This window comes from Portunus trituberculatus, chromosome 43 (assembly GCF_017591435.1).
Source record: "Portunus trituberculatus isolate SZX2019 chromosome 43, ASM1759143v1, whole genome shotgun sequence".
Lineage (NCBI taxonomy): Eukaryota > Metazoa > Arthropoda > Malacostraca > Decapoda > Portunidae > Portunus > Portunus trituberculatus.
In genome coordinates, this window is record NC_059297.1 from 25,655,891 (window position 1) to 25,671,689 (window position 15,799).

The 15,799-nt window shown below is 42.3% G+C and overlaps 1 protein-coding gene across 3 annotated transcripts in view; it reads left to right on the plus strand.

The window, feature by feature from the left end:
• LOC123517899 (alpha-actinin, sarcomeric-like) overlaps positions 1–5,523 on the plus strand; it is a 76,160-nt gene extending 70,637 nt beyond the window's left edge. For 2 of the 3 annotated variants that reach the window (XR_006678609.1, XR_006678610.1), the window contains exons 16-17: positions 3,051–3,286; positions 3,587–5,523. Coding sequence is in view for 1 of the 3 variants with exons in the window: in XM_045278356.1 (XP_045134291.1) it covers positions 2,752–2,767; positions 3,065–3,286; positions 3,587–3,745 (397 nt within the window). In the remaining 2 variants the exon portion in view is untranslated. Of the gene's footprint in view, positions 1–2,751; positions 2,768–3,050; positions 3,287–3,586 lie in introns of all 3 variants that reach the window. The other variant, XM_045278356.1, reaches the window with a different exon arrangement.
• Positions 5,524–15,799: the final 10,276 nt, after the last annotated feature.

Here is a 15,799-nt window from a genome sequence, read left to right on the forward strand (position 1 = left end):
TAAGGGCACAGTAGTCCATTCAGAACCTCTTTGTTTCATAGCAGCAGCTATCTCCTACATGGCATGCTGCATCTCTTCTCACTTAGCACATAGACAACATGCTTCTCCAAGGACATGCAGCCAAGGTCCAGATCATCACAACTTGCTGCAGTAGCATCCTTACCATTGGTGCCTTGCTCTCCCTCATTCTGGAATATGGTGTCACTCTGGGCAGTGGAATGGCAGGTATAGGGAGTGTGTTCCTTCATCTCCCTGGCAAGATACTTACTTGGTCTGCTAGTCACTTCCTTCACCATAAGTGTCACCTCCAAAGAATAAGGGTACTTCCCATCTCGGAGATCTTTTACACGTGTGAGGAAGTCTTTAGCAGGCACAGGTTCTCCTGGGCAACAATGTAGACAGGCATCCACTCTAACTTCACACAGACATTCATCATCACAGGGCCCTGCCTGGCAACACACTGTCTGGTGACACCACACAGCCTCTGTAGAGCTTCTAGCATGCTGCACATGTTCACCATGTCTCCTCTCCCAAACATCCACTCTGTGCTAGTGGCCATTTACCACAACCAACCAAGCAGGGTGCCCATTCACTCACAGGGCTGTGGGCACTACCACGAAGTGACATCTTATTCCTGATGGGAGCATTAGCATCTGGTGTTTCTTCTAACCTGTTATGGTCCCATCCTGGCATGGGAAGCAGTCCTTGGCCTCATGGGTTGGGTCATGTCTATATGCTCAGAGCCAGTTTCTCTGCATTGTGGAATGTAATCACAAGCATGGCCACGTAGCTTGGGTCCGTGGCACACTCTGGCTTGGCATACATACTGCAGACCATACCTCATACTGGAACTCTTTTAGATCATGGGCTTCTCTTTTATGTGTTTGGATTTTTTTCCCATCAATGGGTCTGAAGGAGGAGCAGGAAATGAAGCTTGGTCATGGAGTGCCTCTGCTTGGGTTTCAAGTGCAACTTCCCTCAGCTGGGTGTCAGAAGCTCCGCAGAAAATGCAAACATGGGTGCCTGTGCCTAGTGATCTCTGTGGCTGATGCTCTCACTGCTGGGTTCATCATATTATGGTTCTTGGGGTTTCTGTGTGGTCTCTTGTGTGTCTCATAGTATCTGGAATCTGGACTCTACTAGCCTACATTTTTACAGGCACCATTGGGTTTTTGTCATCAGCTGGTATATACAACAAGATCTGTAGTAGTGGAAGTTTTCTCTCTACAGTAGCTGGTACTTACAAACTGGTGCTTCTGTCATTTTTCAAAGTCTCAGAATCTTCAAAAACTTTACTGAAAACCCATTGAGCTCCTGGTAATGATCCTAAGGTTAGTATTGCTGAAATATCCGTTCATGATATTGTGACCTGAGCACTGGAGACCACAGAGTTTAGAGCTCATTACCACTGTCTCCTAACAGAACACTGCCAAAAGCCAGGTAACAACTAAAGAAATAAATCTTGTCAAGTGGCTGAGTCATTGCCCCATCGATCAGCCTGGCTTCCTGCCTGCTTTACTTTCTTGTAATTCAGATAGTCCCAGAAGCAATGCCCAGACCACAGCTCCAGCAACTATGGTGGAAAACAATACGACTGGTGTCTTCCAGTGATTTAGCTCTATGGAGCTGGCCACACTGCTGCATCTTGTGGCCTGCTTGGTCATGCCCCCAGTAGGCTCCTCTGAAATCCCCAGGACTCTACTTCTGTTTGCAGCCAGCCTCATAAATCTTGGTATGCCTGACCTGGACATGGTGAGGCAGGGTGGCAGGGTGTCAGTTTCCAGTACACAGGGTGGGGTGAGGCTAGTCCTGGGGCACTGGCAATGGTCCTCAAAGGCCTCCATCTACAAGTGCCTCCAGTTTATTATTCGGGTGGGCTTGCTTCATATATTGCTACTGCTTGTGTCCAAAGCAGTTCCTGGTCAGGAGATTCACTGTTTCCTTTGTCATTAGGCATGCATAGCCAATCCAGGGTCTTCACCTCCTGTATGAGCTCCATAAGAGACTTGCCTCTGCTCCTCACTCAGACCTTTAGATGTGTCAAGAAATGCCACAGATGTTGGGCTCACTTCATTCTTCTCCAGCCTTATTCTCCATGAACAGGACTTGCAGTAGCACCACTCCTTGGTACTCAAGCTGTAGGCACAAAACTATAAAAGAAGGCACATAAGAAATCATTTTTGATTTTTGTGCAATAAAAACTTTACTGAGGGGAAAAATGTAAACCAGCAGGGAGGTAAAGCCTTGGTCTGATGTCTGATCCACAGTGTGAAGTGTAACTCGGAAGCCAGTTAGCAAACTGGGAGTGGCAGTGACGAGAAACAACTAAATATAACTTTCTATTTGGCATATTTGCTTGTCTTATGAGAAAGGAGAAAACTGAATAACTCTCCTAAGCATAGAGAATTGGCATAATTCATGGACAGGCTACAAGCTGCATGTAGAGGAAAGTGTCTGCTTACTTTAGTTGCCCATCATTTAAAAAAAATTATCAGGTACTAATTTTAAAATTTTGTCCTCTTTCTCAACCTGGAAGACAAAGGTAAGTATACTCTAATATTTGCTTGCCTTTATCAATAATTTGCTGAAATCTGGTGATTTGTGATTGTGACCATGATTACATTAATTTTTATTATTGAGAAGGAAATAGTACAAACATTTATATTATTGAGAAGGGAATAGTACAAACATTTCTAGCTTTTCATATGAGATTTGCTCTCGTAATTAGCACTTTGTGTGATAAAATGCTAGAAAAGGAAAGTTTATGGTAAAAAAACATCATTTAGTGTGAGATGCAAGCAGTTGTAATGTTGCCTTGTGTAGTACTTGATGGCAGTGTTGACCATACATGCACTGATACTTCCTCCAGGATTTCCCTCTTTCTCATAATAAGCTACATTTGAGATTGTTTCTGTACTAAACTTACAAAATCAATGAAACATTGTAAATTAGTAACTGTAAAATTCAAAAGCCCCCTCATTGCCTTCAGTTAATTCACATTCATTCAGTTCCTACTGTATGCACATATCCATCTTACATACTTCTTGCAGGTGTGGACGTTTAGGCTCCTGATGAGTTCAAGTCTTGCCTCATCTCTCTTGGCTACTCTATTGGCAAGGATCGACAGGGTGAGATTGACTTCCAGCGTATCTGCAGCATTGTTGATCCCAACACCACTGGCTACATTCAGTTTGATGCTTTCCTGGACTTCATGACAAGGGAGAATGTGGACTCTGACACTGCAGAACAGGTCATCGACTCCTTCAGGATTCTGGCTGGAGATAAGGTTGGTATTAGAAGAGATAGAACGAGAATGATATATCAGAATGACAAACTCTTAAGAGAGAGAATGATATATCAGAATGACAAACTCTTAAGAGAGAGAATGATATATCAGAATGACAAACTCTTAAGAGAGAATGATATATCAGAATGACAAACTCTTTCAAGACACTTACCCTCTGTCCTTGGCACCTTTCCCTGGCGCCTTTTTTTGCTGCCCTTGCCAGTGCCCTTCCTTCATGGAGAGTAAAATGAATAAGTAAATGTTATATTATATGTTCCCTAATGTCTGTTTCTCTTCCAGCCTTACATCCTTCCTGAGGAGCTGCAGAGGGAGCTGCCCCCAGACCAGGCAGAATACTGCATTCAGCGCATGCAGCCATACAGTGGACCCAATGCCCCACGCGACGCCCTTGACTACATGTCCTTCTCTACGTCTCTCTATGGTGAAAGTGACCTGTAGATCCCCTGACCCAGCTTGATGTCACCTCTCACCACCACCACCACCACTACCAACCTGCCAGATGGGGATGTGGCAGCTTTTCCAGATGACACTAGTTTGACTTGATTAATCTATGTGCCATGTGATGTCTGAAGACACCCAGCACATGGATCATGGCTCAGCCTGCTGGAAGCTGCTCCACCATAGTGATGGTGGTGGTGGTGCTGATGGTGGTGACCAAGGCTACGTATCACTATTTCATAAAATAAATTCATCGTAAACTTAAAGAGAAGCTTCAGCATCCTACAGTTTGACAACACCTGCAGCTCCCTCCCACTCCCCACCTGAGTCCACCTCAGAGGATAGGCTTGCAGGTGACTTCTCTTTTCTTTTTTTAGAGAAGAAAATATTTTTTTTTTACCTCAATACATAAGTATGAGGAATGAAAGGAAGAAGCTTTTTTTCTCTAATTTAAGTTGGAAGTGAATGAGATTTGATAGGCATTTTTATTTGTTTGGAGATATCCAAACCTAAAAACTAGAGGGTCTTTTCCGTCAGTGGGGATTTTGGGGGTTACCACTCAGTATTGGTGCCGTGCTGAATTCTGCACAAAGGAAGAAAATCACCATGTGGACCGGGTAGTTGCGGCAGCGAACGAACTTTGAAAATAACGATTACCCCTTTATGTTCAGATTTTTCTTCTTGGTGCTTCTAGGGTGTGGAGGGTCAGGGGTGGGGGACAACAACACATGCCAAGCTCTGCCCCCAACTCTGCCTCCCTCAACTTTCTATCTCTAGGCTGGGTACACGAATTTCCCCCAGCACCAACTCCCCTCTTCCCCTTCTACACATACATACACACGTACGAACACTGCCGCCTGAAGTGCCTCTTTCCCTCTCCCTCCCATGTGTGTCTGCCCTTCCTGTCTGTCCCTCTGTACATTGTCTGACTGACACATGAACCTGCCAGAAAGCTTGCCACACTGCACCTCAATATGCAGCCACAGCAGTTAATCTTCTGCCAATGCAAGGTATTTGTGTGAAGATATCATTTCTAATGAAAACTTTTGACCATTATAAACTTCACAAGCTGAATGATGCCTCATAATGAAATGCTAGTTATACTCTTAATTGTACTTTTGTCATCAATTAGAAAAGAAGGCAAATTGGTAACCAGTACAAAGACATGAGGTGCCTTAACATAATCAAGGCTGTTTGAAAAAAAAATTGGCACCTTTCTGTGGCAGCAGCAGAGGTGGCAGTCTGCAGTGGTGTGGCAAGGCACTGAAGGGCCATGTGCTGTCATGGTGTAACCCAGGAATCTAGTCTGTGACGCTGTGGCCGCCTGTAAGCTGCTTCCTCTGTAAATACAATTGTGTACTATCCTTCCTTTCTTCTGCTAATTTAATTTGTCATAGGGCATGTGATGTGTATATTGCCACTATATCTTATGTTTGCTCCACTGCTATTTGATTTTTGTATAATACACCCACCATTCTGCCTTTATGTTGGAATTTCATTAAAAAATTTTGCCGACAACAGAGGAAGCTCTGCCAGCTTCCTCTGTTGAACATACAATGCGCCTTATTTGTGCAAGCGCCTCTAGGCACACTGCGATCTTGCAGTCTCTTGCGTCCATTTCTTGGTAAATCTACTGTAATTACTGTGTTTATTTATTGTTAATGGCAACAATTGATGGCTAGGAACGCAATGACGGGCTAATTATTATTTTTTAATGTCAAACTACGAAATCTTGTACTTGTTCCTGTGAGACCAACTAAATAAACATTACTAAATAACTAGTATTTTCTGAATCCATTGATGGGGCTCGAGTGGTGATGCTAAAATAATATATTTGTAGTAGGAGTAAGAGTAGGAAAGGAAGAAACAATGCCTGCAAGATGAAAGTTAGGTGTAATGTGTGTGTGAAATGAAGATCAGTGGGAAGGTTGTAGAAAGAAAAGCAGGAATCTATTTTGGTAAGACAACTAACCCAAAACACACTCAAAACACCATGCAACACCTCAGAATGTCCCCAAATATACCTGAAACTCACTAAAAATACCCAATATACGCCAAAATCACCCTGAGCTACCCAATTCCACACAAACCACTTACAACACTCAACACTAACCCAAAACACTCATGAAATCAAGCAACACCTCAAAAGGCATCAAAACACACACAACTCTCTCTAGAAACACCGCTATATGCCTAAATCACCCCAACACACACCCAAACCATTTAAAACACACAAAACTAATATAAAACACTAAAACAGCATGCAACACCTAAAACTCACTAGTAACACCGAATATAAACCAAAATTACCCCCACACACGCAAACCACTTACAACACTCAATATTATCCCCTACCACACTCAAAACTCCATGCAACCCTTCAAAATCTCCCAAACACACCTAAAGCTCATTAGAAACACCCAATATACCCAAGTCACCCCACACACATCTAGAAGACTCCCAATACATATCCACACAGCTTAAAACACTCAAAATTATCCCCAAAACACATTCAAAACACTACGCAATCTCAAAATGCTCCCAAAAACACATCAAAACATGCAAATACTCAGACATCTCAATCCACATACTCATGGTACGTAAAATATGCCTAAAAGGCCTAAAACACACCGAAAACACACACACACAAAAAAAAGTCATAACACCCTACAACACTACTGAACACACTTCAAACATCCCAAATATATCCCAAACCAACAGTATGCATTATAAAGAACATTAGGATTAAAAGGGACACTTGCCTAAATATTACACCTTGGCTCCTTTTCCTATTCCGCTTCTATTTCTCATTTCTTCTCCATCCTCCTCCATTGTTTCTCCTTCGTCTTCCTTCTATTGCTTCCATATACACGCCTGCGCCTAGAAACACACCAAAACACTAGATGTTAGACAAAATATTGAGGAAATGGAGGGTGGCTTAAGTATTGTGGCTTGGCGGCTGCTCCTCTTCCTCCTCCCTTTCTCCTTCCTTCTTATCCTCCTTTATTTCTACTTTCTTCTTCCTTCTGCTACCAATATCTACATACCTGAACCTAGAAACACACGAAAACACGTACAAATCACTAGATATTAGGCAAAATATTGACGAACTGGGATGTTGGAAAAGAGGCGCCAGCCTGGGGCTATGATGATACACCACCTGGGCTGTGATCATCAGAGAGAACGGAACGGGGAACTTGGTTAAATTACGTAAATAATTTGATACAAAAAATTACTTTTAGAAAAAAACAAAGCCACGGCCTAATGCATGACATTTTATGACGTGATAAATATCTAAACTTATTTTCAAAATATCAAAATATCTCCAGATCAACTAGTTAAAAAAAATGTCTAAATTAATTACGTTAAAAGTATAAAACATTTTCAACAATAACTTTCCTAAAACGTCCTGGAAAGTCGTCATTTTCACTAGGAGAGTATTTTACCACATTTCATGGAGTCTAAGCTATCTTTTAAGGCATTCTACAATGAGTTAGACCGAGACTTTTGCTCGACAGCACCAAACGCCATTTCAAAGTCTACATATTTCTCTCAATGCATCCATTTACATTCACTGTCATTCAGTATCCATCAAAGATTATAAGTCTCTTAGGACCGGGAGTCAGTACTTTGTATTCTAAAATCATCCCAGCCAGTAATCTAGATTCAGACTCTGGTATTCACTAGCCGTGCTCTACTGATTTCCAGAAAACGATTCTGGTTCCGAGACTCTAGTATTCGGTATTCACCAGCCACGCTCCACTGATTCCACGCGGAACCGGTTCCGGAACCGATTCCGATGGTTCCGCCAGCCCAAGGAACCGGTTCCTTGAATACCTGAGTTTACAGTTCCTGTCCACCACTAGTTGACGTTCTAATCAATAAAATTCAAATAAATTATCCCATAGTTTAATCTAAACTATCAGACAATTTCTTGAAAAAAATCATATAATGTAGTTTAATCTAAACTATGAGAATTTCTTGGAAAAAATTCAAACTCCTAAAATTATCCGCTATGAAATGACAACGGCAAAATCTTTCAAGTCTCCGGTTGGTAGGCTATTCCTTCAACGAATCTCGTACACACATACTTCCCTCAAAGGCTTATAATCCTAATATCAGCACAAAGCCTACCAGCTGAAAACCAATCGCCCCTGGCTCTATAGGGCTGTGTTTAATAATTTTTCCTGACCCAAGCTTCCCTGTAATCAGACCTAAAACTCCAGCACCACTAAAATATGGCTAACATCTGAATATCATTGTCATATACCAATTGAAATCTCAATTTAGAAAAAAATTCCTTCCTTCCATTATTAAGCATACCCTTGGAGGAAAATTAACGTTTTACTGCAAAATATTAAGTAGCATTGTCTGACATTCCCAAAACCATTATTCATCACAGCTGTGATAGTTATCCAATGTTAAGAAATAATTTTCAAACGGTTATCATTCAATACTCACATCATTAAACTAAACGGTAAATTTGCAGTTTGAACAAATACACCCATCTTAAATTTCTTTTTCCCTAAGTCTAACAAGCTTGGGGACCTCCTGGGAATGCGAGGTTTTTGGGTGGGGAAAGCAAAAATGAGGCAATTTGGGGGTCCGAAAAATCTAAGGAAAATATACCCGTTTTTAAGAAAAAAGGGGGAAAATCACAAAATTCATGAGTACTTTTCACTGAAATTATCCTAACCTAACATAATATCATCTCCCCTCTCCCCTCCTCCCCCCAACAAGCTTGGGGGTCTGTGGGGAATTGGGGGTTTTGGGGAGGAGCCAAAAGAGGCGAGATATGGCAATCCAAAAAATCTAAGGACAAAAACCTAACGTAACCTAACTTAACCTAACTGGGGGGGCTGTGCCCTCCGGACCTGCCCTAAAACACTAACCTAACCCTAACACAAACCTAAACTAACGTAACCTATCCTAGCTGGGGGGCTGCACCCCCCCGGACCCCCCATACACCCCTACAACACTAACCTAACCCCAACATAAACCTAATTTTAATGTAACCTAACCTAAGCAGGGGGGACGCAGCCCCCCCGGACCCTCTGTAACACTAACCTAACCTTAACAAACCTAACCTACCGTATCCTTGCTTTGGGGCAGCTTCCCTCCCCCACACACCGGTTCTCCTATAGCTTCACACAATATGCCCTACCTCTACCAATACTCCTCCTCACAATACCTTAACGAAAGGATGAAGGTCCTGGCTGGTCCTCTTCTTGACTTGCATGGCAGGAGCTATGATTTCCCAGTAATCAAATTCGCAACCTTTACAACTAAATAAATCTTTCCACTCTATGAAGTCTGTTCAGGGTGGGGTAGGTATGGTCGCTTACAACTAGCCATGGTACCAAATCAACCTCCGTACATGATTAGGAAGATGGACAGAATAGGGATGAGAAGAAGTAGAGAGTCTTGTGCAGCGAGGCCGCAGGAGGGGGAAGGCATGCAGTTAGCAAGTTCAGAAGAGCAGACAGCATGAAAACAGCGGTAGAAGACAGATAAAGATGCAACATTGCGGCGGTGACTTAAAGAATCAAGACAGTCAGTTAGAGGAGAAGAGTTGATAAGACGAAAAGCTTTAGATTCCACCTTGTTTAGTAAAGCTGTGTGTGGATCCCCCAGACATGAGAGCCATACTCCATACACGGGCGGATAAGGCCCTTGTACAGAGCAAGCAGCTGGGAGGAGAGAAAATGGACGAAGACGCCATAGGACACCTAACTTCTTGGAAGCTGATTTAGCAAGAGTAGAGATGTGAAATTTCCAGTTTAGATTTTTAGTGAAGGATAGACCGAGTGTGTTTAATGTAGAGGAGAGGGAAGTTGAGTGTTATTGAAGAAGAGAGGATAGTTGTCTGGAAGGTTATGTCGAGTAGATAGTTGTAGAAATTGAGTTTTTGAGGCATTGAACAAAACCAGGTTTTCTCTGCCCCAATCAGAAACAAGTGAAAGATCAGAAGTTAGGCGTCCTATAGCATCTCGCCTTGAGTCATTTAATTGTTGTTGGGTTGGGCGTCTGTTGAACGCTGTTGAATAATGCAGGGTGGTATCATCAGCATAGGAGTGGATAGGGCATTGAGTCAGATTTAGGAGATCATTGATGAATAATAGAAAGAGAGTGGGTGATAGGACAGAACCCTGTGGAACACCACTGTTGATAGTTTTAGGGAAGAACAGTGACCGTCTACTACAGCAGCAATAGAACGATCGGAAAGGAAACTGGAGATGAAGGTACAGAGAGAAGGATAGAATCCGTAGGAGGGTAGTTTAGAAATTAAAGATTTGTGCCAGACTCTATCGAAGGCTTTCGATATGTCAAGGCCGACAGCAAAGGTTTCACCGAAGTCCCTAAAGAGGATGACCAAGATTCAGTTAGGAAAGTAAGAAGATCACCAGTAGATCTGCCTTTACGGAAACCATACTGGCAATCAGAGAGAAGGTTGTGAGCTGATAGATGCCTCATTATCTTCCTATTAAGGATAGACTCAAAGGCTTTAGAAAGGCAGGAAATCAAAGCTATAGGGCGGTAGTTAGAAGGATTGGAGTGGTCACCTTTTTTAGGGACAGGTTGAATGTGAGCAAACTTCCAGCAAGAAGGATAAATAGAAGTAGAGACACAGATGAAAGAGTTTGACCAGGCAGTGAGCGAGTTCGGAAGCACAGTTTTTGAGAACAACAGGAGGGACTCCATCCGGACCGTAAGCCTTCCGAGAATCAAGGCCAGAGAGGGCCAGGAAAACGTCTTTATAAAGAATTTTAATTTTAGGGATGAAGTAGTCAGAGGGTGGAGGAGTAGGAGGAATATGCCCAGAATCATCCAAAGTTGAGTTGGTAGCAAAGGTTTGAGCGAAGAGTTCAGCTTTAGAAAAGAAGAGACAGCTGTAGAGCCATCTGGATGAAGTAAAGGAGGAAAGACGAAGAAGTAAAGTTGTTAGAGATATTATTGGCTAGATGCCAGAAATCTCGAGAGGAGTTAGAATTGGAAAGACTTTGACATTTTCTATTGATGAAAGAGTTTTAGTAAGTTGGAGAATAGATTTGGCATGATTACGGGCAGAAATATATAGGGCATGAGTTTCAGCAGTTGGATGGCTACGGAACCGTTTGTGAGCCGCCTCTCTATCATTGACAGCACGAGAACAAGCAGAGTTAAACCAAGGCTTTTTAGCTTTAGGGTTAGAGAAAGTATGAGGAATGTATAGCTCCATGCCAGAGATAATCACCTCTGTTATGCGCTCGGCACAAAGAGAAGGATCTCTGACATGAAAACAATAATCATCCCAAGGAAATCAGAATAGTACTGCCTTAGTTCCTCCCACTTAGCAGAGTTAAAATGCCAGAAGCACCTCCGCTTAGGCGGGTCCTGAGGCTGCACTGGAGTGATAGAACTGGTAACGGAAATTAGATTGTGGTCGGAGGAGCCCAACGGAGAGGAAAGTTTAACAGAGTAAGCAGAAGGGTTGGAGGTTAGGAAAAGATCAAGAATGTTGGGCGTGTCTCCAAGGCGGTCAGGAATACGGGTAGGGAACTTCACTAGCTGCTCTAGGTCATGAAGGATAGCAAAGTTGAAGGTTTGTTCACCAGGTTGGTCAGTGAAAGAAGATGAAAGCCAAAGCTGGTGGTGAACATTGAAATCCCTAAAATGGAGATCTCAGCAAAAGGAAAGTGAGATAAGATGTGCTCCACCTTGGAAGTCAAATAGTCAAAGAATTTTACATAGTCAGAGGAATTAGGTGAGAGGTATACAGCACAGATGAATTTAGTTAGAGAGTGACATTGAAGTCTTAGCCAGATGGTAGAAAATTCTGAAGATTCAAGATTGTGGGCACGAGAGCAAGTGGTGTCGTTACGCACGTATGCGCAACATCCACGTCTCTCTCTTATTTATCATACATGTGCTGTTTGAAAGTGATATTCTATGTATTGCATGTATAGTAAAGGAAGTTACATAGTACAATGAGTGTCTATGTTTACGACGATAACGATGATTTATATAAATTCTATGGCATGTGGCAGCGTTTCTTTTCCCATGTTGCCACGTTGGTGGTGGTGGTGTCCCCTTTCATCTCTCGGCTGAGTCAAGTCAGGCCAGGCCAGAGTTGCTAGGTTGGCGGGTTTCCCAAAGGGTTGCTCCAGCGGTGTCAGTCCCACGGTGTGACCTGTGATACGGGTACTCACCTGTAAAGAGGAGAAGGAGGCAGTTATTAGTGTGGTGTGGTTATCAAAGCTACTATTTCATTATTAACGGAGATCAGTATAGGAGTCACGTGGTTCAGGTTAATGCTTAGTACTTTATTGCAGTGATAATGAGGCTTAAATAACAACCTCAACTTACCAAATCCAACGCGAGGAAGACGCATTCAATAGGATAAACTAACGCACACTATCTATCACTACACTAACCGCGACGCCACGCACGCACACACAAGGAACCGCACTCGCCCGCCGCCATAAGACAAAAGGCCGAGGATTTGTTCAGCTGGTGTGGGATCACCTCGGCTGTCTTCGAATGTGCTGCCCTTCCTTTGGCTGACACACGCCCACCTCACGCCCTCATATCCACACCGCACTATAACATCACACTAAATTTGTGCTCACTGAGACACATTTCAGCGCTAACAAAAAGATGAGATTGGTGGGAGATTAATTATATACCGCACTCGATTTGTTTTCTTGCCATACTTTCGCACAGGGACATGGAACAAGAAGCTGCTAACTGCTTGTTATCCTCACGCCACACTCCTGCCTGGCTCCCTACCATCTCCCTCCCTCCGTCTCTGCTTCTCCGTCACGTAGAGGCTACCCAACGCCAGCTCCCTTAGCCATGTTCTAATCTTCCTTTATCGTATATCTAGTGGCCATGGTGTTGATACTAGCCTTTGTGATACAGAGCCTAATGTTACAAAATACAGCTGGTCTTGATAGCCTCACTACAGAATATCGTACTCTGCCAGTGGAGTCGCCTGGCCTGGGCATCCGGATGTGTTTTCTTTACCCCGGATAATTCCACTTCACAACAAATATTAAACAACTGTTGTACATTAACGAGCCACTAAAGAGTAGACAAGTTGTAGTTTCACATTTTCAGTGAATGCAAACTAAAAATCGAAAATCATGTAACCTCTCACAGGTTTTAAAAATTGCACAGGGGGAATATGACTTCGCTTCACTCAAAATATTGATTTATTTATTGATTTGCTTTCATCCCTGTGTCATCTGTACATGAATCATCTGGTTTCTATCAATATAATAGAATATAATTTTGACACATTTTGAAGTCACCACAAAGCTAAAGAAAGCACACATTTTTTTTTTCTTCCTGGGAAGGATCCTTTAGGTTGAAAACGAGTGTGCTTTGGGAATGTTTTGGTGTGTTTTGGGGTGTTTTGAGTGTGTTCTGTGTTGTTTTTGGTGTGCTCAGAGTGTGCTTTGAGAGGTTTTGTTGTGTTTGGGGTGTTTTGAGTGTGTTCTGTAGTGTTTTGGTGTGCTTTGGGAGGTTTTGGTGTGTTTTGGGGTGTTTTGAGGTCTTCTGGGGTGTTTTTGGTGTGCTTAGAGTGTGCTTGTTTTGGTGTGTTTTGGGGTGTTTTGGTGTGTTTCTGGTGTGCTTAGAGTGTGCTTTGAGGTGCTTTGGTGTGTTTCAACATGCAGATGAGAGACACATCTAAATATCACCCAAACACATTCAAACACCATCAAACACATCCTAAACACACCCAAAGCACACTCAAATCCCAAAAACACTCCTAAACACCCAAAACACACACCCAAATATCCCCAAACCACCCAAAACACTCAAACACCACAAAAACACACCCAAACCCCACAAAAACACACTCTTTCACCCCAAACACCCCAGAAACGCCCCAAAACACACCCAAACCCTCCAGTTTTTAAGAGATGTTTAACGATCTATTGACAGAGTAACATGATATCTATCAAATCAAAAGCAAAAACACTCTTAAGAACAAACTTCCTCATAACTGTGGACTTTGAAAAACAGTGGTCGCCTAAGTTGTATTTCTAAAAGACACTTGTTTCAACACTACTATTTCAATCACCCGCAAAAACCAACCCCAAAAAATGTGTGTGCCCTGCGCTTTACAAATCAGAATCACACGGGTTTTTAAGGGAGGTTTGATGGTTGTATTGACAGATTACATTGATATCTACCTTATCAAAAGCCACATGTGGCCGTTGAAAATTGTGGCAACATAACCTATATTTTAAAAAGACTCTAATTTCAGTCACACGGGTTTTTAAGGATAGTTTGATGGTTCTATTGACAGATTAGTATGATATCTACTCTATCAACAGCACAAAAACTCTTATGAAAAAGGCTTGTCATATCTGTGGGCTTTGAAAATTGTGGCAACATACCCTATATTTTAAAAAGACTAATTTCAGTCACACGGGTTTTTAAGGGTAGTCTCACCTCTGTGGACTTTAAAATATAGAGGCCACATAACCTATATTTTCAAAAGACTATTGTTTCAGTTACACAGGTTTTTAAGGGTAATTTGATAGTTCTATTAACTTATTAATATGATTTCTACTTTATATATAGCAAAAACACTCATACGAACCAAGCTCCGCAAATCTGTGGACTTTGAAGATTGTGGCAACCTAACCTATATCTTAAAAACACTCTTGTATCAGTCACATGGGTTTTTAAGGGAGGTTTGATGGCTGTATTGACAGATTACATTGATATCTACCTTATCAAAAGCAAACACACTCTTACAAACAAAGTGCCTCAAAACTGTGGACTTTGAAAAACAGTGGCCATATAATTTGCATTTCCAAAAGATTCTTGTTTCAGTGACATGGTTTTGAAGGGTAGTTTTATGGTGCCATTCAAAGATTAACATGAAAATTCACTGACAAGATATTGAGTAGAAAAGAGAGAGAGAGAGAGAGAGAGAGAGAGAGAGAGAGAGAGAGAGAGAGAGAGAGAGAGAGAGAGAGAGAGAGAGAGAGAGAGAGAGAGAGAGTCTTGGGTGTTAGGTTAGCTTAAAATACATTAGCATCATAATACACGCTGAAACACACAAACAAACACACCCAAAACTGCACCAAAACACTTGTAATATCCAAAAACACATTCAAATGCATCAAAAACACATGAAACACACTCAAACACACCTCAATATACCCAAACATACCAAAACACATCTAAACACACTCAAAACACACCCAAACACACCCAAACACACCAAAACACATCTAAACACACTCAAAACACATTCAAAACGCACCCCAAATGCTCCCAAGAACCCCAAAACACACCAAACACAATAAAAACACCTCAAAACACACCCAAACAGAGAGAGAGAGAGAGAGAGAGAGAGAGAGAGAGAGAGAGATTAACAGATGGGTGGTGGGTCGGTACTTAATCTGATAATTGGGAGTCGAACTGGCAACGTCGCACTCATGGGAATTCCAGAATGTGCCCTGCCCTGAACGGACTTCATGGAGTGGACGCACTATAGTGTTACTGGTGGCCATGGCTGAACTGCGCACACAGATGTCTGTGCACCTGTCTGCCCAGCTGTGCCCCGCCTGCGAATACATATAGCAAATTCCCATTGGCGCAGCTCGTGGTGTTGAGAAGTGGTGGCACGTCATTGGACAAAAGAATTATTAGACACAATAAGAATCCTATTCAGCACTTACCCACAAACCCCAGCTATAAACAAATGCAAGTCAGTGTACTGCTCATTTCCGAGTGTGATGGAGCTCCGTGGCTCGCCGCACATTTGAAGACTTGTGTCCTGAAGTTATTACTAATTTCCGATAGAGTAAAATGGGGTTAGAAATGTTCGTAGAAGTGTGATGTAGACCGTGAGAATGTGTATAGTTACGTCTGGTCTGTGGTGTATTGATTGAAACTGCAATAATACCAACTACTACCTAAAGTATATCACATTATGCCTAAACAGCCTTAGGTACGTATTCATCACTGGAGCGTTAATCTTATGTAAATACCTACAGTATTACTTAAACCAACACAACGCAGAATGGCGGCTTCCATGGTGTCCTGCCA